The sequence below is a fragment of the Brienomyrus brachyistius genome, unplaced genomic scaffold (genome assembly GCF_023856365.1).
Source record: "Brienomyrus brachyistius isolate T26 unplaced genomic scaffold, BBRACH_0.4 scaffold64, whole genome shotgun sequence".
Lineage (NCBI taxonomy): Eukaryota > Metazoa > Chordata > Actinopteri > Osteoglossiformes > Mormyridae > Brienomyrus > Brienomyrus brachyistius.
The window spans coordinates 780,277-807,447 of NW_026042339.1; the positions used below are offsets into that span (position 1 = coordinate 780,277).

Below are 27,171 nucleotides of genomic sequence, written 5' to 3' on the forward strand. Positions count from 1 at the left end.
CTGACAATCACTGATAAACTAATTACGGACAATGCTGTAACCCTCAAATGAAGAGTAAAGTCAGTCAAAAGGTTAAATTTAGGCATTTTTTTCTCCCAACTTTAGTCAACACATCTTAGGAGAAATGCGGTTATAAAGTAAAAACCCAAATATCCACAGGTCAACAAATACTGGATAACCCTCTACAACAGGGGTGTCAGACTCAGTCGCACGGGGGGGGGCAAAACTGAAAGCACATTTCAGGTTGCGGGCAGAACAAGATAAACATTTATTGAACAGATTAAAACTAAACGTTTTTTTTTTAAAACATAAACATGAATCGAAACAAACAGGATACAATATTATTGCAAAATAAATAAATATGCGCTCCATAAAAATATCTCCTGTCAAAGTTTTACAAATTAAAAATATAAATATGCTGTAAAAATCCTGAAAATATAAATAAAAATTGTGCTTTTAAGTGAAAGTTAAAATAATAAATCAAAATTCCATTTTCTTTGCTCATGCCATTCTGTCAGAGGTGGATGCTTGGCATCTTCGTTTACGTTTACGTAAGGTTCTGCATTGTGGAGATTCTCTCTCAGCCACATTAGCTCCACAAATAACACACACGCGTTTACCGTTAATGTCAGTAAACATATACTCAGCCTCCCACCGGTTTTGAAAGGCTCTGTTTCCAGACTCGACTTTTCTCTTGACCATTGTTAGGGTTTTACTAGCTTTGACTTGAGGATTGTATACATTAACAGGCGCTTGATTGATCTGACGTAATTGACGCGGGAATGATCGGAGGCAGCTGTTGCGCTGCATTATGGGATTTGTAGTTTGCATGTCATCGGCGCTTCATATCGCCAGGCATTAAAAAAAAAAAAAGATATAAAATGATCTTGTACGCTGGGCGCGATGTGGCCCGTGGACTTCGAGTTTGACACATGTGCTTTACAAGATTAAACTTAATATTCCGATCAGATTGTAGCCTGGACTGAGCGCCAGAAGCAGATTTATCGATAGTAAAGTGCTGCTTTATTTTTGTAGTCAGAGGGAAAACACCTCAGAAACACAAGTATGTTGGTGTGATGCTGATGCGACTGAGACAGACATGCTTCACAGGACATTGAGCAATAACCATCACCCTGCACTAGAAAAGCAGCAAGGAATTGGAATGGTTTAAAAGATCACACTACACCACGTTCCAAATTATTATGCAGACGGTATTTCTCTGATTTTCCTAAATAGTCGATGCAAATGACAGTCAGTATAATAAGTCATCAACCATTAGAGTACAATTCGAATGTTACGGAACAAACCTCCCAATGATAACAGTATGTTTTTCAAAAATAAACTTAAAATGGACTGTTCCAAATTACTACACACAACAGTTTCAAAACATTTTATAGGTTGTAAAGATCTGAAAATGGTCATTTGTTGAATTTGCAGCATTAGGAGGTCATATTTACTGAAATCAAAACCTATTTCAATTAAAAACATCTTAACGGGTCAGGTTACATAAGACCCCTTATTTGATAGCAGCTTCACAATTCTTGCATCTATTGAACTTGTGAGTTTTTGGAGAGTTTCTGCTTCAATTTCTTTGCAGGATGTCAGAATAGCCTCCCAGAGCTGCTGTTTGGATGTGAACTGCCTCCCACCCTCTTAGATCTTTTGCTTGAGGATGCTCTGACGGTTCTCAATAGGACTGAGGTCACACCAAGAGTTTCTCTCCTTTTATGCCCATAGCAGCCAATGATGCAGAGGTATTCCTTACAGCATGAGATGGTGCATTGTCATGCATGAAGATGATTTTGTTACACAAAGCCTGGTTCTTCTCTTTGCACCATGGAAGAAAGTGGTCAGTCAGAAACTCCACATACTTTTCAGAGGGCATTTTCACACATTCGGGGACCCTAAAGGGGCCAACCTGCTCTCTCCATACGATTCCGGCCCAAAACACGACTCCGCCACCTCCTTGCTGACGTCGCAGCCTTGTTGGGACATGGTGGCCGTCCACCAACCATCCCCCACTCCATCCATCTGGACCATCCAGGGTTGCACGGCACTCATCAGTGAACAAGACTGTTTGAAAATTAGTCTTCATATAGTTCTGGGCCAACTGCAGCCATTTCTGCTTGTGAACATTGGTTAGGGGCGGCTGAATAGAAGATTTATGCATAACTGCAAGCCTCTGGAGGATCTTACACCTTGACGTTCGCGGGACTCCAGAGACACCAGCAGCTTCAAATACCTGTTTGCTGCTTTGTAATGGCATGTTAGCAGCTGCTCTCTTAATCTGATGTATTTGTCTGGCAGAAACCTTCCTCATTGCACCCTTATCTAATAGGAATGTTCTGTGGGATGAGAACTCGACACGGAAAGTTTGATAAAATGCGCAGATACACTTTGCGGACACACATCTTGGGTCCAAGAACTTTCCAGACGGGCTTTGTGTGCTCTGACTCAGCCACAGATCTCTTAACACTATGATGATCACGCTTTCGTGAAATATCTAAGGTTTCCATACCTTGTCCAAAGCATTCAACTATTTCATGCTTTTCGGCAGCAGAGAGATCCTTTTTCTTTCCCATATTGTTTGAAAATGGTGGTCTACTTAATAATGTGGAACGTCCTTCTTCAGTAGTTTTTCCTTTAATTGGGCTCATCTGGAAAACTAATTATCACAGGTGTCCGAGATTGATTTCAGTGATCCAAAGAGCCGTGAGACACAATACCATCCATGAGTTTAATTGAAAAACAAAATATTACTCTTTATGACACTTAAATACAATTTGTATAATAATTTGGAACGTGGTGTAATTGACACTAAAGACACCCAATTTCTTCACCGCCATATTGGTCGCTAGGAAACAGCAGTGCCTCTCGCGAGCTCATAAAACGAGGATTTTTGGATAATCTCGCGAGAACTCGATAGGGTTAGAATCGGCAGGGGCAAATATCGAAGTATCGCGAGATTCCCTCATCTTCATCGGCGTGGCCTTGTGTGGTGTGCTTCATGGCGGTGGCAGTGACTGCGGTAAATAAGTTCAAGTTACAATAGTCTTCTGTGGTTTTACAATTCGATTGCTGCTTGGTGTGTGTATGTACTCCTAAAATTGGACTGGAATGTCTGTGCCGAGGGAATTTGCAGCATCGTTTAGGGGAGGGTTTCTGGGTCGAGGGGCGAGAAGTGCGTCCGCCCCCCCCGCAATGTGGCTCAAATTTGAGGGAAAGCCTGTGAGTTTTGGTTGGAGTCCGTCAGTGCAGCGCTAACGGCACGCACGGCGGCTTTCCGGGCTGTGGGGGAAGCCGAATAGTCTCGGTGTAGGGTGCTTGTGGCTCGGTTGTTTACGGTGTTCGTTCCTCGGTTATTTGTTCGCTTTGTTATTAAGCGGCGCCGGCTAGCTAACTGGGGGTGGGGGGCAGTTCCCGCTTCGCCTGCTAGCCCCAATATGGAGGATTATCCTATTCCACCTCTGGGTTAATTTTTTTTTATTTTTATTTACTATAATTTTTCCGGGCGATGATAGTTTCTAATGTTGCCAGGCGGCCCGCTCCGTCCGGCACTGCTGCCCCGTCGGCCCGAAGAGCGCATCGGTCGCTGTTAAGAAGAATTATTTGGTTTTGTGTTCACTGGTAAAAAATATATATGCAAAAATATTTATGATTATGTTCATTTCAGAAAAGGTAGTATTTCCGGGACGGGGGAGACTTGCAATTATCCAGGTTAAAAGACTGGATTGCTTACAGAAGGTTTTAAAGCCATATTGAACTGCGAACGAAATTTTCAGGAAAGGGATTACCAGACGGACATTGTTTCCGTTGCTTTTTACTCACCTGAAGGATTTTTCTTCCCTGTAGACTGAGTTGAACAGTTAAAGGTGTCCCAGTTTATTACCCTACGGGTTACAGGCATCAGAACTCCCCCCTCCCCCCCGTGAAGAGCAGGTGCTAGGTAAGGGGCCCAATTTCCCACTGTGAAGCTGCATCCTGGTTCGAGAATCCTAGATCTGGTCCTTTAGTATGTGTGCTTAAGGTTTCTTTCTGGAAATAGTCCTGACTTGCAATGTGTGTGGCTCTGTGGGAGGAGTGTGCTTGCGATCAGAAGGTTGCCAGTTGAAATCTCGTTCTCGGAAAGAGTAGCTGCATCAACATCGGGTGCTTAACTTTGGGGAAAAATGTTTTGTGGGTGCTGGATGATTGGCCAACCCTGTACTCTGACCCCAAGCCTCATTCTCACCTGTATTTGTCTGTCTGTGTGTCTCAGGAGTGCAAGATGGGATCTTTGAAGATTTTCATTGTACTTTCTACTTGTACAATGACAAAGTGATTTATGTTCTATTCATTCTATTCTACAGAGACAATGACTCTTCAAACCATTCGTCATTGCTAATGCTACAAAGCTTGGTGATCAGTCTTTTGATATTCTGGATGGTTTATATGTAATAAGCACGTGCATTTTGTGAAATGGCCTTAAATCACTGTTTCCCCCCCAATGTTCTGTTGAGTCTTGAGTGTAACAGCTGCCCCTGGAACATCTGTGCACGTCTTATGAACACTTGCTATCGACATCATATAATTTAACATCCTTTATGATCTTAAAACCAGTGCAAAATCCAGTGTAAATCTGTGCGTCACCATTTTCCATCTCAATGTCTCAAATTCCTGTTTCTGTAGCTGCTTACACTGCACTAAAATATGCAAACGAAGAATTTTGGCACAGTTTATTAAATCAGGAATTGGGTAGCCTGAGTGTTTGTGGACATCCAGGTTTTATTTTTCAGCTGCACATCTCAAGATATGTTAACTAAAATTGGGAGAAAAAATGCTTACATTTAATATCCTTTTGACTGGCTTTACTGTTCAGATTGTTGCCTACCAAATAACTTTTGATCTAAGTAGGTTTGTGTTTTTCTTTTCTTTTTTGTTGTTTCTCTCTGTGTCGTTTGTGCTGTAGAGCGTATCTCTTGACTGTACTATATTTCCAAATCCAATGGCAGAACTAGTTGGGTTCAAACCTCCTTAAGGGGGCTGTGCATCATGCATCACTCTGGAGTTCATAAAAGAAAAGGTACTTGACCTTTTTTCTGTGTCATAGTCAATAAGGTGGCTTTCTCATGTGGGACATAGTCCATCCAGGCTTAGGAGACATTTAGGGCTTCCATATGTAAAAGAATTTCACATTCTGAATTAACTGCATGTATGAATATGCTAATTTGGCACTATAGAAGTGTGAATCCCTGTAAGACAGGTTCAAGATTTAAGTTATTTTTTGAAATTGCATTGATTAAAACACATTAAAATGTTGAATTCCATTGTATTTGTCATGTCTCCAGTTACCCAAATTATGCAAATGTTGAGCAAAGTTATATGTGAATGTTTTGATGTAATTCACGTTCGTTAATATTAATTGCTGCGGTATTTCAGAGCAGGCTCAAATATCACTGTTCCTTATGAACAGTACTCTCTGAAGGAACACTTTTTGTATAACAACCTTTACTTGTTCTGTCAAACCAGAGTACTATAAGATTCAGTGCAACCAGTTTGGATGGGAAGGTGATCATTCTGTTGAAATGTTTTTTTTTTGTGAGAAAGGAGTTGGTTGGTTGTTCATCGATTTGTGTTACTCTTAGATATTCTTTTTTTGGAAAATTTTGATGCTAAGATGACAATAGTGCTTTGGAGCTGAAAAACCAAGATTAAGTGAACACCCAACCAGCTTCTGTTAGCCTGCAGTCTCTGAGTACATTGAGTTTGCTCTGAAAGAAAGTGCCCGAATGTACTGAGCATTCCTTCTGGAATGTGTTAATGTTTGGGGAGGGAGGGTGCAGTGAGCCTGCACCTGCTTAGCCTCCTTGGGGGAGTGAAGGAACTGAGAAACTCTGGGCTCTGTCTGTGCTTTCAGGGAGGCGAGGCTCTGATGATGGAGAATGGACAGAGCACGGCCTCGAAGCTCGGCCTGCCACCTCTCACTCCCGAGCAGCAGGAGGCGCTGCAGAAGGTGGGCTGTGCTTCCAGTCGCACGTTACGCAGCTTGAAGATAGAGCATGTAACAGTGAAATGCATCCTTCTCTGCATCTGTGAACATGGCAGAGGCTGAACGTTCTGGCCTTTTGGCTTGGCACTGTCAGTCCAAAGGTAGTGCCTCGTAGCTACAGTGAAAATATGGGCCGAAGTCTGCTTACGAGTTGCAGCCAGGTCGGGTTCACAGTAGTGATTAAATGGCGTGGAGCGATTTTAAAACAAAGACCTTGAATACCTGTGTAATTGTTGGCTGAGGATGCCGCAGAACTGAAGGCTGTAGGACATGTTTGTAATCCACTCATTTTTTTTTTGCATGTATACTTGTGTAGAAATTCAGAAGGGTGAGTTTTGACCGACATCCTCTTTGCAGGCAAAGAAGTACGCAATGGAGCAGAGTATAAAGAGCGTACTGGTTAAGCAGACCATCGCCCACCATCAGCAGCAGCTCACCAGTCTGCAGGTGAGCCCCAGTTGCACGGGCAGCGGGTCTACCCCACCGTGCCCTGGCCCGCTAAGGCCAACCTGTGAATGGTACCTTCGAAGTAGCTGCTGAGAACGCCATCGCTCCGGTTACTGTGATTATTAGTCATAGGAAGTCTTAGAGTAACGTTTTAGTTTCGTTTGACTCTCCGGAGAAGTCCACCTTAGGGGGTGGTGTCATTTTGGTTTTTCGTTAGGTTCGTCCTCTCTTATTGAGTTCAGATGTAGCGGTTATATGGGTTTTTAATGTTGCGATGTCAGTGCTGCATCACTGCTTTTGCATGCTCCATCTGAAGTTGATCCCATGAAACTGGAGCGTGAAATTAGGATCGTGAAGATTTTTGCATGCCTAGTATGTTTTTAATAGCAGGTTAGATAATGAGAGCAGAAGGGGACTGTACAGGCTACGTAGTCATGGTATTTGAGTTTTGTTTATCGTGCATCTGGTGGTACAGGTGCTGTCTAGGCTCACGGCCTGATTTGATCTTGTTTCAGATGGCATCTCTGACGATGGGCTTTGGAGACGCACTCTCGCCTTTGCAGTCGGTCCGTTCACCGTCCGCTCCATCACCCCACACACATGCATAATGTTTAACGCTCATTTTTGTGGTCTGCGGTATGGCCTGAACAGCTTGCAATGCTGTAATTGAGTCTTCTTTCCACGAGTATGTCTGTTACCGTTTTATTGCGTTGGCGCTGTAAGAATCTAATAGGAATGTTCTGTGGGATGAGATCTCGACAAGGAAAGTTTTGATAAAATGCGTAGATACACTTTGATGACACGTATCTCCAGGAACTTTCCAGAGGGCCTTTTTGTTTTGTAGTACTGTGCACATGTAGTTCTTCCATCCCTAAGCAATTTGTGCATAGATATTTGGAACATCTCAACCCTGAGGCATGCTGGGAGTGCAAATCCCTGCCCGCTGACGTGCTCTTTGCTGCCGTAGGTGGCGGCTCAGCGCCAGCGCGCCCTCGCCATCATGTGCAGGGTCTACGTGGGCTCCATCTACTACGAGCTGGGGGAGGACACCATTCGGCAGGCCTTTGCCCCCTTTGGCCCCATCAAAAGTATCGACATGTCCTGGGACTCTGTTACTATGAAGCACAAGGTAGGACATTCTCATTTGGGTTTTTTTTTTATTTCCAAATTCAGTTCTGACATTTGCATCACTTTGACATCAACAATTTGAGAGATTGTGCTGCTCTAAAGTTTTGTACGTTTTGTTTTTAAGGCCGTAACTGTACAAGATAAATGTCTTGTTTCGGTTAACTTAAGCTGCATTGACCCCACTCCCCTGCTAACAAGCCTCCTGTCTTCTGCAGGGCTTTGCCTTTGTGGAGTACGAGGTTCCTGAGGCAGCACAGCTGGCCCTGGAGCAGATGAACTCTGTGATGCTGGGTGGAAGGAACATCAAGGTCAGTTTGCTTTAGACCAGCTGAGCTGGACACCTGGGGTTCATCCTCGGTGGCGTGGGGTCTCCCTCTGTGGTGATCTTTGTGAATGGCGGTGTAGATGCTGGTGAATGATGGTGCTCCTCATCAGCTCAGCAACCCTGCTGAAGATGCGGATCCTTCTACAGGTAGGGCGGCCCAGCAACATCGGTCAGGCACAACCCATCATTGACCAGCTGGCGGAGGAAGCCCGTGCCTTCAACCGCATCTATGTGGCGTCCGTCCATCCCGACCTCTCGGACGAGGACATCAAGAGTGTCTTTGAGGCTTTCGGCCGCATCAAGTCCTGCACGCTGGCGAGAGACCCAACCACGGGCAAACACAAGAGCTATGGCTTCATTGGTGAGAAGGGCCGTCAAGCCCCGCCCTCTTAGTGGCTGGCAGCTCTTGAAGCATGTTGTGGTGGTGTCCTCATTGAGCGCTACTCGCATTGTCCTCTACAGAGTACGACAAGGCGCAGTCGGCTCAGGACGCCGTCTCCTCCATGAACCTCTTTGACCTGGGGGGGCAATATCTGCGAGTGGGGAAGGCCGTGACCCCGCCGATGCCCCTCCTGACCCCCGCCACGCCTGGAGGCCTGCCCCCTGCTGCTGCAGTGGCTGCTGCTGCTGCTACTGCCAAAATCACTGCCCAGGTAAGTTTCAGTCCTCTGTGCTTTGTAATCGATTAACGCACAGGGTCAAAGCGGAGAGTTATCAGGATCAGCGACACGACAGTCCAGCTTTACAGGTATGACAGCAAGCTGAAGTATCCAATGCCGTAATGGGCGGTGTTATTTCTAGCCAATGGCTGGGCAGATATTTCTCTCGAAGGCGGCTAAATACTTCAGACGAAGTCCAGCCAAAACGAAATCGAAGACGTCAAACAATTTGCTGCCTACTTGTATGATGTGCCCTTGTTTGTTTGTTTGTTTTTCATGCTAAAACACTAGAGGGTGCAAAATGTTTTGGATGCAGCAGACCCACATGCAGAATGGAAATAAACGTACGCTTGTTTGCATTTTCTACCGATTCAATTTCAGGTTGTCTGCCCGTCTTTAAAATCTCGATGTCACTTGTGCGAAGTTGCCCACATTTATTTGCCATGTTCGGCGAGTCTCCAAAGGCAATCATGACTCCAAATCCTTTTTTGTTTTCACATGGGGAGCATCGCAGCGCTTTAGTGACACAGGACCGCTTGTTTTGTGTAGCCAATTGTGGATAGTAGGTGGAGTCAGAGCAAACGAAAACGTTCCTCGAGGCCCTGCATGTGCAGCCAGGCGAAACGGTCTGATCGCTGGTCATACGACGGCGTGTGTGCAGAACCTGCATTGATTCCATCTCTCTTCATTTGAACCATACTGCCGCCTTAAGGGCCAGCATTATGGGAAATGCTCTCGACGCTTCGTTCACAATTTGTCAACATTAGCTACCTGTTCATTAATTTTATTGTACGTGCAGAACAAGTATGGTCGAATCGGAGCACTTGCATACTGCATAATTGAATTTCTCGTCTTGCGTTCTTGAATTCCCGCGTTAAGTCATTTGGAAAAGACGTGAGCAGAATGCCTGATGGGCAGGAAACGGACCTGCCTTCCAGTGAAATATGAAGGTTTTAGTTGGAAAGATTAGCCTGCTTTGCTCCTGTAGGGAGTGAGGCTGCCTATATGGATCATTGTATCTAGTAATTGGACAGACAGGATGAGTCCCTGGGTGTTGGTGCTGAATCCAGCCGCCTTTCCTCAGACCTAAATTTGAACAGCTTTTCTGGTTGCTGGTTATGTTTACTGATCTCCAAAACTATCCACCCGTCTAATTTTTGTGTGGGAATAAGTTTTACATGCCTTGCTTCCCAACCCGGTCTTTTGGGGAACCCCAGGTCGTCCACGTCTTTGCAAAAAAATGTGGAAGACATGTAGACTTTCTGGCAGGGAGCAAAAACATGGACTGTCCTGGCGTCCCCGAGGACCGGGCTGGGAAAGGCTGCTTTACAATTCTGACAGAGCTTCTCTCAAGCAGGTATGACGAAATGGCAAAATTTGCTTGCTTTTTTCACTTTAGCAGCTGTGTTATTGCTCTCATTGAGTGTATGATACCCCGAGCTGCTCCCTTGCGAAAATTGCGGTCCGGTTCGTCTTTGCTGCCCCTGCCTCCCTGGCGCCGCCCCCATGGTGTTTTCTCTTTTTTTCCTACCAGGAAGCTGTAGCTGGGGCCTCTGTACTGGGAGCTCTGGCTGCACCTGCACTTACCCTTGGTCAACAGCTGGGGGCGCTCCCACAGGCTGTCATGGCCTCCCAGGCACCTGGTGTCATCACAGGTACGTGTGAAAGGAGCAGAGCAGGTTGCAGCCTATGGTTGCCGTGCCGTGTCGTGGGGTGGGGGGGCTGCTGCCATCTTGGCCATTGCTGAGAGGCATTCTGCAGTCGTGGGGTTGAAGGGCGTGCTTCCCTACTGGGCCGCGATTGGAGCGCGCCATTCCTGTAGTGCTCCACATACCCTCAAGGGAGTGTTTAAGCATCCGGAGGACATAGTGCTCAGTGTGTAAAAGGATGATTCATGACTAGAATTAGGTGTGAATGGACAATGGGAACCTGCAGGGTGTGCTGCTGGTGACATGCTGATTGGGTGCTTCTGGCTCCTCCCAACTTAAAAAAAAGTTGCCGTCTCCTAGCTAGTTTTAGGTTATAAGTCTGACGCTGCATTTACAGCATTATCCGGTCGCAATGATGAGCCATTTCAGCCAGAAGTTGGTTAGTGTCAAACCCCTAAATTTGGCTAAGCTTACGCTGTTCACCCTCAGCACTGTTGAAACCCAGAGGACATTTTAGCTTTATTTAGATCCCGATGCTCAATCCTGAGGACATTTTGGCTTCTTTAACATATGATGCTCCTCCATAGAATCTGAGGTTGTGAGAAAGTATGGGGTGTAGCGAGGTGCTTGTGTGCAGAGGAAGCTGTACCTGTAGCTGTAGTTTCGGTTTCACTGCAGTTAATTTCTTTGAATTGAACGAATGCAGGGATGTATGAAGTTTTTCTTTGTCGTGTTTCAAATCAGCTTATTCTAAATGTGTAATGCATTTGTTCTGGACACTCTACGGGCTTTTGTGAGACCCATGTTTTAAGGTATCTTTTTTTCAAACCCCTGATGTGACCATTTGGATACAGTCACTTACAGTGGTCAGCTTTTCTCTTGGGGAATTCCAGGCATTAGCAGCCTTACTCTAGCAATGACTGGGTGCTCAGTGCTAGGGACCAGAGGCCTGCAGATTATGGGAAAGACGCTCAATTTTTGCATTTAATCGTGTCTGAGTGACCAGGGGCCTCCGGTATAAAGGCTGCGTACCTGCAGAAAGGTTGCGTATGTGGCAAAGGGATTTATCGAACAAAAACGAATGCAAACCTCTACACATTTTTCTGATTCTGTCAACTAGCAGCAACAAAACTGAAAACGATGACAACATTAATAGTCATCTTCATCTCTGCGATGGCAGCATCAAACGTTAATTGATGGGAACCAATGACCTTTGGGAAATGTATAGGTATGGATGGATGGATAGGGTTGGCAAGTACTGGCAAGGTATTAACAAACAGGTCACTGTGAGGACTGGCGAGGTCAGGGTACATACTGCTGAGTGTGGGGGAGGTGTGGTTTGCGAAAGCCCCTAACGAGCTTTGGTGAAGCGGGTATTTTTTTTTCCCAAAAAAAAAAAAAAATCATATCGTGACACAAAAACTGAAGTTGAAATAGGCTGTCTGGCTCCTGGATCACCATGCCGATCGCTCACGTTGAATTGTTTTTCAAATACATCACGCATGAAAGACCCCGTGATAGACATGTAAGGTAATTTACCCGATCAGTATGGCCACCTAGTAGGAAATCATTCTGTTAGTCTGTGAACGTTTCACGGATGCACGTTATTACTGGCCGTAAGTTTTATGTGACGTTTCTTTAACTTAGCAGCAGGACCTAAAAGATCTCGATCTGTACGAAAAGTAGATCGTGGACGTCTTCAAGATCGATCACGATACAAAATCGTCATATCGCCTAAGCTTGGTATCTCATTCCAGGTTCTTGCTGCAGTGGGATCGGTTGGGTGTTTCTCAGTCAATGCTGAGCCAAGTCATCTATATAGGACGTTATAATCTGTACGGCATCCAGATTCACAAGATTTCCTCATGCTGTGGTTAAATGGATCATGGTGACCGGTGTTCCACATGTAATCAGGGCGATCAGCTGTGCACTTTCAGAGTGGGTTTTTATTTTATTAAATATCGCCTGCTGTGTGGCTTTCTGCCGCAGTGAGGCTGCCGCTCCATGGATCAGAGGCCTGGGTAGTTCATGCTTTCTGTCCTCCAGCTCAGTAACCTGTAACTTTCCATTCACATTGTGGAAATCTCAGTGTTGCTTTGCCCGTCAAGGTTTGAAGGGTGGAGCATATTTATAGTTAAGTGGTGTTCAGATATCATTGTCACTTTTGGGGTGGGCTTGTGCATGTGTGCGTAGCTTCTTTCCTTCGGGTTTATAAAGGTCTGGTGCCCACCGTCTGCTGCAGTCACAGCGTTGCACGCCTAAGTCTTTGCCTATGCACCTCTCTACCGTCCTGCATATGCAGCCTTTAAGTTTGAAATCTACGCAGTGTTTTATACACGAGGCCCCAGGTGAGGTGGGTTACTGCCAGAGTAGAATCTCTGAATTGCTCCGTTGAAGGATGTAGACATGCATGGTGAGGCATCGGTGAACTGTGTTCCAGCTGGTGTGGTTTGTGGGAACGTGGATGGCAGCGGGTGAGCAGTGTTAGTCGAACCTGTTAGTGCAGAGGCCTCTCGAAAAGGCCTAGTGCCGCTCTTGATTATTGGCATTAAATGACGCAAACCTAATTCGAAGATTGATGAAGGTGCTACGTAGGTGGTGAAAGACGAGGACCTGCTTCCAAAAGCCTACTGGTCCTGTGTATGCCTGCTGCGGTGACAAAAGCAGAGGGATTGTGGGGTTTCTGTAATCTTCTGCCAAACAGCAGTAGATAGATGTGGGAAATTGATTGTTCTGAGTTATGGTATAGCTGGGTGTTTCTTAGCCCACAGCACTGTCCTATCTGGTTTAGGGCCCTAAAACAAGCCTCCATTGTCAAGTTGCCCAAACCCTTGCATTGCTTTGGTGTCCTCATGTCAGGTTCTGCCCCCCCCCCCAAATACGTCTCCTCTGCAAGTAGGTTGTCTTGCCAGCAGTCTGTAGGATTGACATCCTTCACAGAACATGCTTGTTCGCCGGTGACGGACTTTTTGACTAATACATTTCTTTTCTATTCTTTTTCTCTTCTCTTTCTCTTCCCCTCCCTCCACAATTGCACGGAGACCCACTATATTCCCTCCCTTTGCTGCACATTGATCATCAAGTGTGAAGAGGACTCTCTCTCCAACTGCTAGTCTCCCCTATAAACAAATCTCTCATTCCCATTGGCCAGTGAGTTGCAGGTCTCGTGTGTTTGTGGCTTAAGGTTGTGCCACTTAGTGTCGATGCGCACCATCCTTCCACGCATGCACACAACTGAGGCGTGATCTTCAGATGACATCTTGAGTTCATCTCTATTGTGATTTGTCACATAGGGCCAGTGGTTCAGACATGCCAGCGCAATATTCTTACGTTTTACTGGCTGCAGAGATCAATACAAAGCACAAGAACCTAAAAAATAGTGTGAGATTAGTCTTGTCTGTATGTTGATAATGAGCTGAGTGGTAAACCCAACCTCCAGGTCTCTCGGAAACAAGTCCTTTTTACTCTCCCTTTTGCAGTGCTCATCTTACAGCTGTAGTATTTTCCCCTATAGGAGTGTGACTCTGAAGTATTTTTACAGGTCATCCAGTGCGTAGCTTGAGCAGTTTGAGTTGGAAGATTAACGGCTCACGTGATGAACATGCTTAAGGCATAAGGCATTCTTGTAAAACGTCGTCTTTGCCATTGAACAGCACTTGACTTGACCAGTGAGAACTGACTCTGACCATGTGATGTAGATGACATTATTTCTTATCAGTTTGGCCTGGAATTTCAGCCGCACATCACATTTGTTCAGTTACAAAATGTGCACTGTCTGGTATTAGGGTAAGATCAGAAGGGGGTCGTTTGTATTATGGACTCCTAAGTTTAACGCAACACTTCCTCGAATCTATCAACTTACAGGGGTGACTCCAGCGAGACCTGCCCTCCCTGTGCTACCCCAGGTCGGGCTGGTTAACCCAGTGCTAGCCTCCCCACCAGTGCTCTCTGCCGCGGTGGTAGCAGCAGCGGTCCAGGAGGCCAAAAAAGAGAAGGAGAAGGAGGAGGAGGAGGCATCTCAGGATGGGACTGGACAGGAGATGCTGAGTGAGCAGGAACACATGAGCATTTCGGGCAGCAGTGCCAGACACATGGTTATGCAGAAGCTTCTGAGGAAACAGGAGGTAAGTTCTGGGGGGGATGCATGTTCCTCGGGCTGTCCATGCCTGCTGAAATCCACTCAGAAGGCATGTATTCGCTTAGCGACGTATTCAGGTAGAAAGTTCTGGTCCAGAAAGTCCGAATCCCGACCAAGATTTTGTTTCAACAAGTTCAGTATAAAGTCACATTCACCAAGTACGCAACTAGTTACTTGAAGCAAAATCTTGGTCTGGATTTGGATTTTCTGCACCAGAACTTTCCACCTCAGGCAACGTACAAGTGAGAATCCATATCTGCATACCCACCGATATCCTCCATTCTTGTGAAATGCACGTTTCATAGTTCACTGCCTGGTATTAAAGTGAACTGTTTTGATGTGACTTTGCTGGCAGCCAGCCCTGTAGGTTTGCACGATGCGTTGGGTTGTAATTCCATCCTTCCACTCCTGACGAGTGTCACTCCCCCTGCAGTCGACGGTCATGGTGTTGCGGAACATGGTGGGCCCAGAGGACATCGACGACGACTTAGAGGGCGAGGTGACGGAAGAGTGCGGCAAGTTCGGCGCCGTCAATCGCGTCATCATCTATCAGGAGAAACAAGGCGAGGAGGATGACGCCGAGGTGATCGTGAAGATCTTTGTGGAGTTCTCCATGGCTTCGGAGATGAACAAGGCCATCCAGGCCCTGAATAACCGCTGGTTTGGCGGCCGGAAGGTCATCGCAGAGGTGTACGATCAGGAACGCTTCGACAACAGTGACCTGTCCGCATAGACTGTACCTTCTCGCCACCTTTCTCACAAATGCCGGCACTGCTTCTGCTAATGTTGGCATCTTTTTAACTTGTAATTATTTTTTTATTGATGTTGATATTAATATTATTAATGATCCCTTTTAGGGATAACATGGAGGAAAAAAAAGTAGTCATGGTTTTTCTGTCATCTACTGTGAAGGACTGGATATTAGGTTTTGTATTTTGTTTTCTCAGTTTGCAATAGTCATTTGTTTTCCCTTTTTACCCTCCCCCCCCCCCCCACACACCCCCCATGACTACCAAAGTTGGGGCTCTTCTAAGAGCTTGCATCTTATTAGGGTTGTTGGTGTCAGTTACCCATAATAAATTCTTGAAACTTGGGACGTTGGCTTGTGGCGGTTTTTGTTTTTTTTTGGTTTTATTTACCCAAACAATGCTTGCCTGTTCAAAGTTAAGTGTCCTGTAGTGTTTTGGCAGCTGGGTGAAACACTAGCTGATTAGACACTTAACGTCTTAAAAAATACTAAACAACACGCTTTAAAAAATTTCAGTGGTGGTTATGAGTTGGTTCTTACCTAATCGATGGGCGTTTTAAGGCGCCAGACTAATTGGCACAAGCTATTTAAAATTCTTAGACCGTTAACTCCTCAGGGTCACTTAGCTCAAGTGCAGTCCGTGTCATCCATTGTGTTGGAACTGCTGGTTTGCAATCAGGTAATCAGACAAGCACATAAAATATCTGCAATGTGTGAACATGGAGAAAGTGCAGCATTGTTAACCGCACTAAAGCCATCTTCATGTTCTCTGCCATATTGACTTTTTCCTCATGCCACAGAAAAATGTTATTGATAAGCAAACAAAATGTAATTGATATGACTAGTTCTAATCCTTGAATGTCAGGTAACACAACAGATTTCAAGTCAATACATTTTCTCAGCGTTTAATAATGCTTTATAATAATGCCCCATTCGCCCGCCGCAGTAGGCGGCGTGTGGTGTACCTCCTGCCGCAAGGCGTCGCTGTAGCTCACTGACCCCGTCTATCCGAATGAGAGGCAGTTTGAAAGGGAGGAGGCGAATCTCCTGCAATAATAAGGCGGAGTGGAGAGCGTGGAGCTTCGGAGCTTCAGCATTCACACGCCCGACCAGAAGGGCGGATAGTACTACGCCATTTGTTTTTTTTTTTTTTTTTTGAACGTGTTGATTTTGCACTCTATCAGTAACGCTAAAAGCCGGGCACCCCGTCCTATCGCCAGACGCCCCCTCCCGTTCTACTACCGCCGCCCCCCTCCATGGACGCGTTAGGATGGAAGCTGGCGGCGCAGCGCTTCGGTCTCGGAGAGTCCGGCGTCCCCCCGCCGGTCGGCTCGTGCTAGGGGCCATGAAGTGAGCTTAGCGTGTGAAGCGCGGAGACTCGGATCGCTTTATGTTTTTTTTCTGTTTTTAAAAATTAAAAGCCTTTTATACGCATCGAAGAGTTAAAGCCGGGATTCTCTGATTACCGTGAGCTGGTCAGTATACGTACCGAACTGACATTTTCAGTTGCAGAAGATGGACATTGAGGAGATGGACGGTGTCAGCTCCTGAGCGCTCAATGGGTGTGACCCAGCGCTCCAGTATACCTGCAGCTTCACTGATCTCTCTCCTGAGCCTTTCTGGACACCTGAAGCTTCTCTGATCTCCATCCCGTGCCTTTCTGGACACCTGAAGCTTCTCTGATCTCCATCCTGCACCTTTCTGGACACCTGAAGCTTCTCTGATCTCCATCCCGTGCCTTTCTGGACACCTGCACCATTCCGTCTGGAGTCCTGAATCTTTTAAGGGGATTCCCGTGACTTTGGCTCCCCTTGTCGCCCCTTACACCCCCCATCTCAATCTCAGGGGGGTCGGACATGCTGAAGTGCATCCAGTTGGGGCGCTGCAACCGCCACATTGAGTCGGTGGACAGGCGGCACTGCTCCCTACAGACGGTGCCAGATGAGATCTACCGCTATGCTCGCAGCCTGGAGGAGCTGCAACTGGATGCTAACCAGCTCCGCGAGCTCCCCAAGGTGAGCAGGCAGTGGTCCACCTAAGAGGTCCATACTTGTACCAGATGGGCTCCATGAACAAGTTAGAGCAAAGAAATCCCCATCTCTTGCCAAGTGTATTATACTTTTTTAAATTTTTTTATAGGCTGTGGTATAGAAGCTGTCCTAGTTATTGCATAACTTTTCTCTTTTTGATTCCGATATAGCTGTATGTGACAGAATGCTTTGGGTGTGATTCAAATCACGGATCTTTGAGAGAGCTGTTCTTTTCACGTCGTCTATGGTTTCCAAACCACACAAGGCAACGGTGTGATTTGCAGGGTAGGGGCAGAAGAGGGGAAGTAGGGGGCTGGTGAGCCCCCTGTAGAGGGCGCTCTGCTTGGATAAGCTGTGAGACACTGGGGGGTGGCGTGCCGTGTGTTTGCTGGGGGGGGTGGGGTGGTGTGTACGTTTTCGTCTGCTGCTAACGTTTAGTTTTGTGTTGCTTTGGCTTCTGAATTAATATCGCTGTTGGAGATATGTTAATGTCCTGTAATTATCAAAGCAGTGTTTTTCTGTCTGCTGCGACAGGCATCGGTCAATGTCAGCTGATTTTGTTTCAGTCAGTCGATTCATACATGTTTGCTCAGTATGTTTTGGCAGACATGTAAGGAATGAGCTTAGATAGTGCTTTTTTTATGAAGATGGACACTAAAAGTGGAAGATGCTGATGCAGCGTGGAGGTGTGCAGACTCTGCACGATTGGAATGAACTGCGTGGTCCCTACAGACCGTGCAGGTTTGGGTTCTGCCTACTCGGCCCTGAAGACCGTGTGGAGATGGGCTCTGCCCGCTCGGCCAGCCGCTGCTCCCATGGGTGCCGTCCAGCCTCTAGTGCGTGTTGCTGCTCCCCAGCAAAGTGCATCACAGGTGATAAGGAGCAGTTAATATGACAAGTAGCTTCACGTGGAGAAATGCAGCTAGATTCATATAGATTCATAGATCTGGCGACTGCGCTCGATTTCCCAAGATGCAAAGATCACCAAGCACTTCCTACCACTTGTATCCTGCTCTGAATGCATGTGAGCTGCGTCGGCCCCATCTAGCACTCTGCGTTTGCAAGAGAAGATCAGCGTTTTGTACCAATGACAGAATGCGGGGACATACAGAGGAACGCCATCACTTCAACATGCTCTGAGCCTCCTGGACGTTGCATTGTTTTTGTCATTGTTTATCGCTTCATTCTGGTCCCTTTGTCTCATTCGTGAGAGGCTGCAGTGTTTGGGCAGCTTGAATGCCTGTCGATCAGTGCACACCAGCATGTTCCCGCTCGCCATTCCCACAAACCGCTCGTCTTCTGCATAGAGGAGGCAGAATTTAGCTAAGCAATTGGTAGCTACCTTTCTGGACAAGTAAATGTGTATTTAGAAACTAAAGTAGATACGTGATATAAGTGTCTTTCTGCTGTATTTAGGCAATTTTGCGGGTTGTTTACGTTGGAAGCTTGTCCCTTGTGGGGTGGTGTTCGAGGTCACGTTTTTGCACGTCGGCCAAAGGAAGAGGAGGGCTCTTGTGCATTCAGGTTCAATAGTGTTACAGAGCAGTGTTTCTAAAACCAGTCCACGAGGATCCCCAGACGGTCCACTTTTTTGGTCTCTACCAGTTCCCACTGTTATAGAAGCATGTCTGTGAGGCCTTCAGGACATTGGCAGCAGTTATTTACGGTTGTTTAATTGGCTCCTTGAGCCCCGCCCTGCCCCGCCCTACCCTGTGTGCAGCCGCGGGTACGGATTGAGCCAGAGTGGCGAGGGTGTGGTGTTACAGCAGTACTAGCAGAGCTGCCTGTCATTACAAGTCTGTATGCTTCTAAGTGCACATATGAAATATGGGACAGTTGGCTAATTAATCTTAATCTGTTCTGAACCTGAAGTGTGTGTTGCTGGTGACACTGATGGGGAATCTGACTGTGTGACGAATGGATCTCTACCTTGGAGGGGAATCCCGGCTGTGTCATGATCAGATCTCTATCTTGCCGGGAAATCCGGCTGTGTGATGAGTGGATCTCCACCTTGGAGGGGAACCCGCTTATGTGATGAGCGGATCTCCTCTTTAGAGGGGAATCTGGCTGTATGATCAGTGGATCTCCTCTTTGGAGGGGAATCCGTCTGTATGATGAGTGGATTATTGTCTTGGAGGGGAATCTGGCTGGTATGATGAGCGGATCTTCTCTTTGGAGGGGAATCTGGCTGGTATGATGAGCGGATCTTCTCTTTGGAGGGGAATCTGGCTGGTATGATGAGCGGATCTTCTCTTTGGAGGGGAATCTGGCTGGTATGATGAGCGGATCTTCTCTTTGGAGGGGAATCTGGCTGGTATGATGAGCGGATCTTCTCTTTGGAGGGGAATCTGGCTGGTATGATGAGCGGATCTTCTCTTTGGAGGGGAATCTGGCTGGTATGATGAGCGGATCTTCTCTTCGGAGGGGAATCTGGCTGTATGATGAGCGGATCTTCTCTTTGGAGGGGAATTCAGCTATGTGATGAGTGGATCATTGCCTTGGAGGGGAATCTGGCTGTGTGATGAGTTGATCTCTGCCATGTTTGGTCTCCATTTAGCATATTCGTCACAGAGGGACTCCTGGAAGTCACACGTCACACTCTGCAGTTTTTATGACTTTTCAATACTGCGTATTCATGTTGTTCAGAAGCTCCAGGATATAGGAGATGGCCCTCATGTGGCTGCTGGGTGCTCTACGTTCAGGGTGTGTTCAGCACTGAACTTTCATTGTACTCTCCTCCTTTTGAGAGGAGTTTTGACTGGTCAGGTGGTTCTGAGCTCCGTGTTTCACTTTTAGCCTGCCAGACGGTGCCACCTTGCCTCTCCTTGATGACACGATCTGTAGTTGTTTTGTGTGCCTGGTGCCTGCACCTTATCCTGTTCCTGTTCCCATTTCTGTGTCTGTTCCTGTTTCAGTTTCTGTCCTGTTCCTGTGCCTGTTCCCATTCTTATCCCTGTTCTCATGCCTGTACTGGAGCCTGTTCCTGCTCCTGTTTCCATTCCCATGTCTGTGCCTGTTCCGGTGCGTTTTCGCCAGTCTGTTCCCGTTCCCGTGCCTGGGTTTTTGTCTGTTCCTGTTTGCATCCGTGTTCCCGTTTCCGTTTCTTTCCTGTTCTTGTTCCTGTGCCTGTTCCTTTTCCTGTGTGTTTCTGATGAGTCAGGGGACTGGAAGGAGTTTGTTCTGTGAACAGTGTGCTTTGGACAAGCTGGTACATCCAGAGAGAGGCAGCAATGATGATGGTGATAATGATGATGACTGTCGAGGGAGAGAGATGTGCTGTGTGTGAATGTGGCCTGTGCTGCCATTGTGCTCATAATGGTCACTTTGTCAAGGGCTGTGCTCTTAGCAGTGATCTGGCTTAACAGGACTGTGTGTGTGTGTGTGTGTGTGTGTGTGTGTCTGTGGCCAGCGGCAGTAGGAGCAGTGCTTTCAGTAAACCTTTCTCTGCCAGATGGGCAGCTGAGAGGACTGTGCAGCACAGCCCAGCACAGCACAGTGTCAGTGTGTCTTTACATCCCATTAATGCGGCTGCGGTGAGTTTTAATGCTTTCTAATATGGATTTAAATATTAGCACACAGTGTGGAGGCTCAGAAGTCTTCCACCTACAGCTTTTCAGCGAAGTCACTGGGGACCATTAAACCTAAAATGGCCTGTTCTAGATTTAATTATGATGATATATCCAACCTTTTTTTTTTTTTTTTTTATCCGTATGCTAATAGCTAAGTCCTCAGTTCACTAAGGCTTTCAGGAGACAGAACACAGCATGTCTCTCTCCCAGAGCCCCTTAACTTGGAGGACAGTTGCATCCCGCTGGCCGTGCATGTGCGATCACACGCTTCCGCATTCAGAGCTTGTGCTCCCGCTTGTATAGACCTGCAGGAGCCGCAGACGCTGCCTGAGCCGACATGCAGGGCCAGTCCGCTGTGATCGCATATCGCTGCCTTCACCCTGGGCATTTATCGACTTTCAGCGATTCTGCCTTCCTGTACCAGCAGCTCTTAGTGCGTTCAAAGGTCGGGTGACCCTTCAGTGAGGTGTGAGTGGAGAGCGTCGTTCCTGCATCTCACTTGCGGTCTGATGTAGTCAGGAATGGAGCGGTGTGGACAGTCTGGGGATGTGTGGGCTTGTAACTGAGGTTAGTCGCTGTTTCTCATCCCCAGCTGTCAGCGTTCCCTTTGCGGGGAACAGACCGAGTTCCACTAGGCTATGAAGTCTAGGATGTTTAGTCAATAATAGTCCTCAGCAGACGGTTGCAGGCAGGTGGATCGGGATTCGTTCTGTCTGCTGGGCTCCGCCCTGGAATGTGGGCATGGTGCGATTTTCCATGCTTTCCTAGATCAAAAAAGGGAAACGGCTGATTTCATTGAGAGATTATTTGCCCCTGAATGCAGACATTACCAAGTGTCGCTGTCCTTTGGTTTTCACAAGCATTTTTGTCATTTGCCTGGTTCTGCCTGTTCTCTGTAGACAGGAATGCTGTGCTTGTTTTTCCTGCAGGTGGAAATGCTGGGCCTGTTACTGACCCCCAGATATCTGGCTGGGGGGCTGCCGGAATTTTGTGGGAGCGCAGCCCTGGCTGGGAGGGGCTGCCGGGAGTTTGTGGGAGCGTAGCCCTGGCTTGGAGGAGATGCCGGGATTTTGTGGGAGCGTAGCCCTGGCTGGGAGCGGCTGCCAATGGTTTGTGGGAGCGCAGCCCAAGCTGGGAGAGGCTGCCAATGGTTTGTGGGAGCGTAGCCCTGGCTTGGAGGAGATGCTGGGATTTTGTGGGAGCGTAGCCCTGGCTGGGAAGGGCTGCCGGGAGTTTGTGGGAGCGCAGCCCTAGCTGGGAGGGGCTGCCAATGGTTTGTGGGAGCGCAGCCCTGGCTGGGAGGGGCTGCCAGAAATTTGTGGGAGCGTAGCCCAGTTTTGATGAAGAGTACTGACTCGGCACCGGCATGGTGCACAGGGCCATGGACTTGCAGGGCTGGGGGCAATGAACTGGTAATTGACTGAACTAGATCATCATGTGAACCTGCTGCTTTGCTGTGCCAGTCCCATACTGAAGGTAGAAAGGTACCCAGGTCACTATGTTTATAAGCAGAAGCAACATATTCCTGCTACATTCATATTAACAACATCATATACACCTACTTTTAGCGTCACTCTGGCCATCAGCCTATGTGGATCTCTGTTTGTGATGCCCTTAAACAGTAGGTGGCATCTGCACATGCATGCAGAGTGGACCTCGCATCCTTCGGTCATAAGATGGAGAAGCTGTTTGGTCAGGCAATGCAGCAGTGTCGCAAACTGGATTGTGTATTTGTCATTTTTGTGACAAAAATGGACGCACCAGTTAAGTCTAGACACCTGCTTTTAATGCATTTGTCTCTATTTTATCTGTTATTCACTTCATAGTAAAAAGCTTCGAGGCAATGAAGTAATATGTATCAAATATTGTAACAGCCAAGAGAAGTGTTCAACTTCTCAAAGTTTTCTCAAGCTATCGAGATCTTTCGCCTTGACAGCATTGCAGACTCTTGGCATTCTTCCCAGCAGCTTCCCAGTGCACAGTCACCTGCTGGAGTGTGTCTCCTGCAGTCCTGCAGCAACAGGTCGGCAACCTTGCTCTTACTCTTTGATCCAACGCATCCTAAACCAGCCCTGTAGGGTTTAGGTCAAGGGATTCTGTGGGCCAGGTGGGGTCATCTGTCGCAGCACTCAGGATAATACTTCCTACATAATCTCCAGGTGTGCTTAGGGTCGTTATCTTGTTGAAAAACAAATGACTTTCAGTAGGTGTGTCCTGGCTTTTGGCTGGTACTGAAAGAGCGGGTCCTCCTCCGAGGAAAAGCAAAGACTGCTCTATATTATTAGCTCAATCGCTGAGGGAGGGGCTTCACCTGCCCTCCCCCCAGACTTGTACAACAAAGTCGTTTGGCCTGTTCTGTGCTTCTGTGCCGAACATGGTCAGTGTTTTAAAGCTGCCATGAAGTTCTCGGACCTTTGCGATAGCCGGCCATTTTTTTTTTTAAGATCTCGGTACCCTGTGGGAGTCCTCTGAAATGCATCAGTGTACCTTGTCGGTTTTGCCAAGCACGGAAGATAAAGGTCAGGCGGCGTAGTCTGAGAGAGCTAGCTTCCCAGTGGCTGGCTTCCAGAATGGCGTCGGTTGATGGATCGTTCACGGTATAAAGAAGCGATGGCACCTTTAAATGTTGTAATATGTTAATTGCTCCCTGTTGACCTGGATTTGAATTCGGTTTGGATTGCAAATGCTTGCAGGATCTAAGCACGGCGCTGCTCTGTCTGAGCAGCTGAGATTTTTCTCGGTCTCACTCCTCCGCACTCAGGCCTGTGCCCTGCAGACCTCATCGTAGCCGCTGCCGCTCTTTTCACTAGTGATTCATCAGTGGGGGAAACCAGTTGTTCTGGAATGTTCTCCAAACCCGTTCTCTCCTGTATAGATGATTGTGTTTCATCTCACTCTGAAGCAGTCCTTTGACAGGCTCCATCCGACCACGATTGCAAAATGGGCTTAATGTTTCGTGTGATTTTTTTTTTGCATTTAACGTATTTAGCGAAGGCTTTTGTTCAAGGCAACGTGAAAAGTGAGGTAAATGGCGCAGTGCAAACATGCATGCGTTCACGGTGTCAACTAGGCTTAAGTGCAGCTGGGCTGAGCTTCCAGTGAATGTCCAGGTACAAGTGTAAGCAGGATCGGAGCAGGAGCTACACAACATCTAACAAAGCAGGAACCTCATAAATAATGTTCAAGAACCAGCTCTGGTGTGGAATGTAGATGTAGGAACAGCCCAAAGCATTCTGGTCTTTTTGGTCTCTCCATGTACCAAGGCAACGGTGCACTGTGGGTCTCCCTCTTCCCCTCGAAGAGTACAAACCCACAAAGGACATACCAGGATGCTGATTTTTTTCTTTAAGTTTCGGTATTTTCATTGTCGTGCCTCATGGATGGTAAATCGTGGCTGTTTTGTTTTTTTTGGCTTTTTCACCTCCTCAGAAACCCCCTACAGACACAAAATGCCTCAACAAGAATTATAACTGGAAGGAGTTTATATAGCCACTTTATGTGGGGTGGTGTGTGTCTCAGTAGGCTGAGCTGTTTCTGTGATGGAAAGGTCGCCGGTTTAAGCCCCACCCTCGGCAGAATAGTGACACGTTCGTGGGCCCATGGGCAAGGCCTTTAGCTCTGTGCCGTGCCCCCCCCCCCCCCCAAAGTTGCCCTCATCTGTCTGTTTGTCTCATGAAAAGAAAGATGAGGTTTTAAAGGGCCAGACTGTTGTTGTTTAATGGAACTAAATGAATTGTACAATCCAGAGCAGATATAGAGATTCTGGAATGCAGACTCTTCAGATTCCTCTCGTCAATAAAATGTCTTCGGTCACCGGGCTCCTGTTCTGTGCCAGAATATGCGACGGATCCGAACTGAAGACCTGTTTCTGTAGCTTCCTGTAAATGAGACTCCTGCTGTAACCATATGTGTCTGCAGTGGGCAGTCGCTTCACCTTTATTAGGTACTAATTCACTCTACTTGTGCATGGTTGTTACCCTAAACCAGTGTTTCCCAATTCGGTCCTTGGGGATGCACATTCGGTCCACATTTTTGCTCCCTCCCAGCTCCCGGTAGCAGAAACGTGGACTGTGTGTGAGTCCTTCAGGACCGGTTTGGAAACCCTGCTGTAAGCTAGCACGCCCAGGACCCATTCCAGAATGGGTTACTCTTCAGTGTTCTAGTGCCCCCCAAACCTTCTTGTAATTTATGAGTCAGGTGATTTTGTTTCCAGGTTTTTAGAGGCTGTTGGTATGTTTCCAGTATTGTCAACGGGGAGTGTGCGATACGCCTTTGATGAGCTGATATAAGCTTGGTAGTAGTGTGCCATGCTGTTTGTAGAATAGACTTGGTGGCAAAGGCCATGTTTGCTTATAGGGCGTTTCGGACCTGGCTGCTTGCTTGGCTCAACTTCTCCGCTTTACCTTCCTGAGGATCAGCTGACTTTTGTCTGATACAGCATAAAGTTCAGTTCCTGCCACACATAGTTCCCCAGCATGCTGCGAGTGGGGGGGCTGTACTGGAAGGCTGTGCCTTTGACACACACGTGCGTAGGGTTCGTGTTAAGCTTAGGATTAGTTGAACGGGAATCTGCCTCCTTCACTGGTCAGAAAACCTCCTTTGAGATGCTCATAGATGAACCTGCCTCATGTCTAGATTGCACTTGTTAAAGTTTACTTTTCACTGAGTATGAGTCCTTCAAAGGCCTGTGTGAGACTGAGGGAGATGAGGAGATCCTCGAAGGCAGGCAGCCAGGCAGCCAGGCAGGCAGGAGAGTAATGGAGAGCAGAGCATCACGGGAACTGCCCCAACACTCTACCGGGTACACATCAAGGGTGGGTGTGTGGCTGTATGTTCCACATGGGGAGAGGCTGTAAGAATACTGCCATAATAATAATAATAATAATAATAATAATAATAGATAGATGGATAGATAGAGCACAAATCCAGTTCTATCTGTATTATGGTCACTAATTTTATTCCTATTCTGTAAATATTTATTCATTTTTTGTATCACTACAATATAAATTTTTCCAGGGTATTCCGTTTGTGTACTTTCTAAGGTAGTTTGTACCACATTTATTTGTTTGCACCATGTGCCCCGTCTTTGTACTTTGTCTGGCCCTGCATATATCCTCATTTCTGCATGTCCCACTGAGATCCATAAAACCCATCTTAACCGTGAGAGTAAAAGTACTTTATGAGGTTCTTTATTGTGGGCTTAGGGCAAAATAAGCTGTATAATGAGATGTTAACAGCCAGACCGAAGCTGGCACCTCGAAGCTCCTTCGATGGTCGGGCCACCTGACCGAAGGCGTGACTCCTCTGTCCCTTTCAGCCTTTCTTCCGGCTGCTGAACCTGCGCAAGCTGACCCTCAGCGACAATGAGATCCAGAGGCTCCCCCCAGAGGTGGCCAACTTCATGCTGCTGGTGGAGCTGGACGTCTCGCAGAACGGTGAGGGCACCACGCGCAAGCCGTCACTCGCCAGGCTCCACCCTCGCGATCTACCCGGCATCCTCCTCCACCACGGCCTGTGACTCAGCTCTGATGTAGCGGCCGAATGAGGGTGGTGTTATTTGCTCAGCTGATCTATGTGCTTCAGCCTCCCTGACCCTACAGTTAGGAATAAGGAGCCATTACAGATTGTTGTGCGGTTTGGGTATCTGGAGATGATCCTAGACACTGTTTTTTATTTGTGAAATTAATCTGACCCGTTTATTTAAAAAAATTCTTCCCATTAGAATCTTCTTTGTGAAAATATGGCCCTTTCTTCTTCTTTCTTCTGTCTGAAAGCACGACCTCATATCTTGGTGCAGCTGCTTCCTGTACAGAACAGTCAGAACCAATTTCTGGGGACCTTTCTTAGTAGCCAAGAGAGGTCTGAGTCAGCCGCTTGGGTCTCTCTTGTAGTCTGCAGCCGTACGTCAGTCACGCAAAGACAATCTGGAAGTGTGCTTTTGTCGCGAAACGGCGCGCTCCTCTGGTGTGAATCTGCGGCCTCCTCCCGCAGACATTCCTGAGATTCCTGAGAGCATCAAGTTCTGCAAGGCCCTGGAGATCGCAGATTTCAGCGGAAACCCTCTCTCCAGGTCAGTGTGTCCCGCGGCCCGCCGCGTCCTACGCCTCATCCTGCTTCTAGAGAAGGTGGGGCAGCCCTGCAGGCAGCTTGTTAGTCGCCCGGCTCCAGCAAGATGACGTTTACATTCTGCTTTGTTTACATTAACAAGCAGCTTTGCTAAAGCACCACACAAAGGATTTCGAGTGGTCAGGACACCGAACTTTAACCCCAGTAACCCTCCCAGTGATAGGAGAGGCTGGTGCTGCCTCAGACTTTAAAGTAGGTCTTTTTTAGCCGTAGTAGAGGAGGGGGTTTACCTACTGCCCCTTACTGCTCTCCACTGCTTCGATTGCACCGCTGCCTCCATTTCAGTTCTCAGAAGGCTTAAGGGATTCAAGGCCTCAAATGCTT

General features: G+C 47.2%; 2 protein-coding genes across 13 annotated transcripts in view; both read left to right on the forward strand.

Moving 5' to 3' along the window:
• Nucleotides 1-2,924: 2,924 nt before the first annotated feature.
• puf60a (poly-U binding splicing factor a) lies at nucleotides 2,925-15,470 on the forward strand. 2 transcript variants are annotated; one of them, XM_049002081.1, is made up of 12 exons: nucleotides 2,928-3,028; nucleotides 4,949-5,062; nucleotides 5,897-5,992; nucleotides 6,386-6,475; nucleotides 6,991-7,041; nucleotides 7,443-7,604; nucleotides 7,819-7,911; nucleotides 8,076-8,289; nucleotides 8,391-8,581; nucleotides 10,122-10,242; nucleotides 14,101-14,360; nucleotides 14,808-15,470. In XM_049002081.1, the coding sequence occupies exons 3-12, from the start codon at nucleotides 5,912-5,914 to the stop codon at nucleotides 15,105-15,107; spliced, it is 1,563 nt and encodes a 520-aa protein (XP_048858038.1). In that variant the 5' UTR covers nucleotides 2,928-3,028; nucleotides 4,949-5,062; nucleotides 5,897-5,911; the 3' UTR covers nucleotides 15,108-15,470. The 2 variants fall into 2 exon arrangements, with proteins under 2 accessions (XP_048858037.1, XP_048858038.1); XM_049002080.1 differs by lacking the exon at nucleotides 4,949-5,062 and having other exon boundaries at nucleotides 2,925-3,028.
• A 699-nt stretch (nucleotides 15,471-16,169) lies between these two features.
• Nucleotides 16,170-27,171, forward strand: part of LOC125725271 (protein scribble homolog) — a 47,573-nt gene continuing 36,571 nt past the window's right edge. For 3 of the 11 annotated variants that reach the window (XM_049002043.1, XM_049002044.1, XM_049002042.1), the window contains exons 1-3: nucleotides 16,171-17,137; nucleotides 26,039-26,156; nucleotides 26,713-26,791. In XM_049002043.1, the coding sequence (XP_048858000.1) occupies nucleotides 16,979-17,137; nucleotides 26,039-26,156; nucleotides 26,713-26,791 (356 nt within the window). In that variant the 5' untranslated portion in view covers nucleotides 16,171-16,978. Of the gene's footprint in view, nucleotides 17,138-25,004; nucleotides 25,536-26,038; nucleotides 26,157-26,712; nucleotides 26,792-27,171 lie in introns of those variants that run through there. The other 8 variants (XM_049002036.1, XM_049002038.1, XM_049002035.1 and 5 more) reach the window with 5 other exon arrangements.

Coding starts and splice junctions, on each gene's coding strand:
- puf60a (XM_049002080.1), top strand. CDS start 3,008: ATGGCGGTGGCAGTGACTGCG. Junction 7,605..7,818: donor CTGTTACTATGAAGCACAAG/GTAGGACATTCT, acceptor TGTCTTCTGCAG/GGCTTTGCCTTTGTGGAGTA. Junction 8,290..8,390: donor CAAGAGCTATGGCTTCATTG/GTGAGAAGGGCC, acceptor TGTCCTCTACAG/AGTACGACAAGGCGCAGTCG.